The sequence below is a fragment of the Chiloscyllium plagiosum genome, unplaced genomic scaffold (assembly GCF_004010195.1).
Source record: "Chiloscyllium plagiosum isolate BGI_BamShark_2017 unplaced genomic scaffold, ASM401019v2 scaf_49678, whole genome shotgun sequence".
In the NCBI taxonomy this organism is placed as follows: Eukaryota; Metazoa; Chordata; class Chondrichthyes; order Orectolobiformes; family Hemiscylliidae; genus Chiloscyllium; species Chiloscyllium plagiosum.
In genome coordinates, this window is record NW_025169078.1 from 1 (window position 1) to 1685 (window position 1685).

Below are 1685 nucleotides of genomic sequence, written 5' to 3' on the forward strand. Positions count from 1 at the left end.
GCTTACAATTGCTTATTTTATTGAAACAATGATTTGATCCTTGGGGTTGAAAACATAGTTTTGCAATAGTAAGATAAGGTGATTTGTTGCTCTTATTTAATCATTGTTTGTGTTTTTACTTCCTGTGATACCATATTTGCAAGCATGCATAACTAGCTGCAGGTTGGTTCACAGTGACCAGCGAGAAACGTGAGTGTAAAACATGTCTTTTCATTTCAGAGCATATGAGAGCAAAATATAATCAATATCTGTTGCAGTGGATAAATAATGAATTTCCATAGTTATAGTTAAAATTGGTAATCAATTGCAGATCAGAGTTCAGGTGTTTTGATTTTTCAATGAAATGATAACTTGGGACTTGTGTTTCCTCATTGAGGTGCAGTCATCTCCAGGGAATGGACTGGAAATTTATGGCGAACACGTTCCATAATTATGATGTGGATACACGTAGTTAACGTAGTACATTATGCAATTTGCAGAGTGCTACTGGTTTCAAAGCAAACCATGATAGATCTTCACTTTGATATCATGTGTGAATCTAGTAAGTGTATCAAGAAATAACAACATAGTATGGAATTAATGTGTTTCTTTCTTGGACGCGTGAAGTGCTAAATTTTGGAATCATAGAGAATGGACACAATACTCCCCTCTTTAACTCATCTCTGAACTTGTTCTGGGTTCCTGCATAAATGAACGGATTAACGCTTGAACACAAAAATTGAAGCATGTACGCATTTTCTTCGAGAATAAATGTTGAGTCACTGAAATCAGAATCCGCGAAATAAGTAACGTTTGCAATCCGGACGTAGACTACGGTCATAAAATATAAAATATACAACACTATGACGCTCGTGGAAATGGCAAAGAGTAAAACAATGGACTTTCTCCGCTTTTCCATCTCTGGATCCTTCTGATTGTCTCCACTTATTTGATTTCGGAGTCGTCTGCGAGCTCGATTTGCCATAATAATATGCCTAACGGTAAGAGCATTGAGCAGTAAAATGACTAAGAATGGCAGGCAAGGACTAAAAATCACGAGGATCAAGTCATATGCAGCCCATGCTAGTGACTTATAAAATATAACACAGAACCAGGGAACATTGTCGATTATGTACACAGGTACAAATATGAAATACCAGAAGATATTCCTGAGGTAACTCAGTGTGCAGACTATTCCTATGATCCACCGGGCTGTTTTGTCCGTGCAGTAATTCATTTTCAATTTCTGGCAACAAATGGACACAAATCGATCGAAGGTGAAAGCAACTGTCAACCAGGCAGAACAGTCTATGGATCCACATATTAAAGCAATCCGCAGGCTGCAGATAGGTGTAACGGACATGAAACTGAACGGGAAATAAATGCCAGTGATTCGGTTGAGTAATACAGCAGTGATGATGACCAGCAGATCCGTCACTGCCATGGACACCAGGTAGCCAGTGATACAACTGGAGAGACCACACTTACCTGGAGAAAAGTTTAGAATAACTGCAATGTTCGCTGCAAAAAAGACATTCAGATTGAAAGGGGGATGTCGTGCCAAATGGCTAAAACATAGGTTTTGGGAGGTGGTTTGTTTTCACGGTTGTATGAACGGGAAAGACAGAGACTGACAAAGGGAGTGAGTTTAAAAAAAGAAGCATCGCCAGCTATCACTAAATGACCAATGGAACAGAAACTGATTT

The 1685-nt window shown here is 38.8% G+C and overlaps 1 protein-coding gene across 1 annotated transcript; it reads right to left on the bottom strand.

The window, feature by feature from the left end:
• Nucleotides 1-550: 550 nt before the first annotated feature.
• LOC122545254 (thyrotropin-releasing hormone receptor-like) lies at nucleotides 551-1423 on the bottom strand. Its single transcript, XM_043684353.1, has one exon. It carries the CDS (start codon nucleotides 1421-1423, stop codon nucleotides 551-553), a length of 873 nt encoding a protein of 290 aa, XP_043540288.1.
• Between the last annotated feature and the right edge of the window lie 262 nt (nucleotides 1424-1685).

What these genes read in the sequence shown, in the direction of transcription:
- LOC122545254 (XM_043684353.1), bottom strand. Translation starts at nt 1,423, where the DNA reads ATGGCAGTGACGGATCTGCTGGTCATCATCACTGCTGTATTACTCAAC.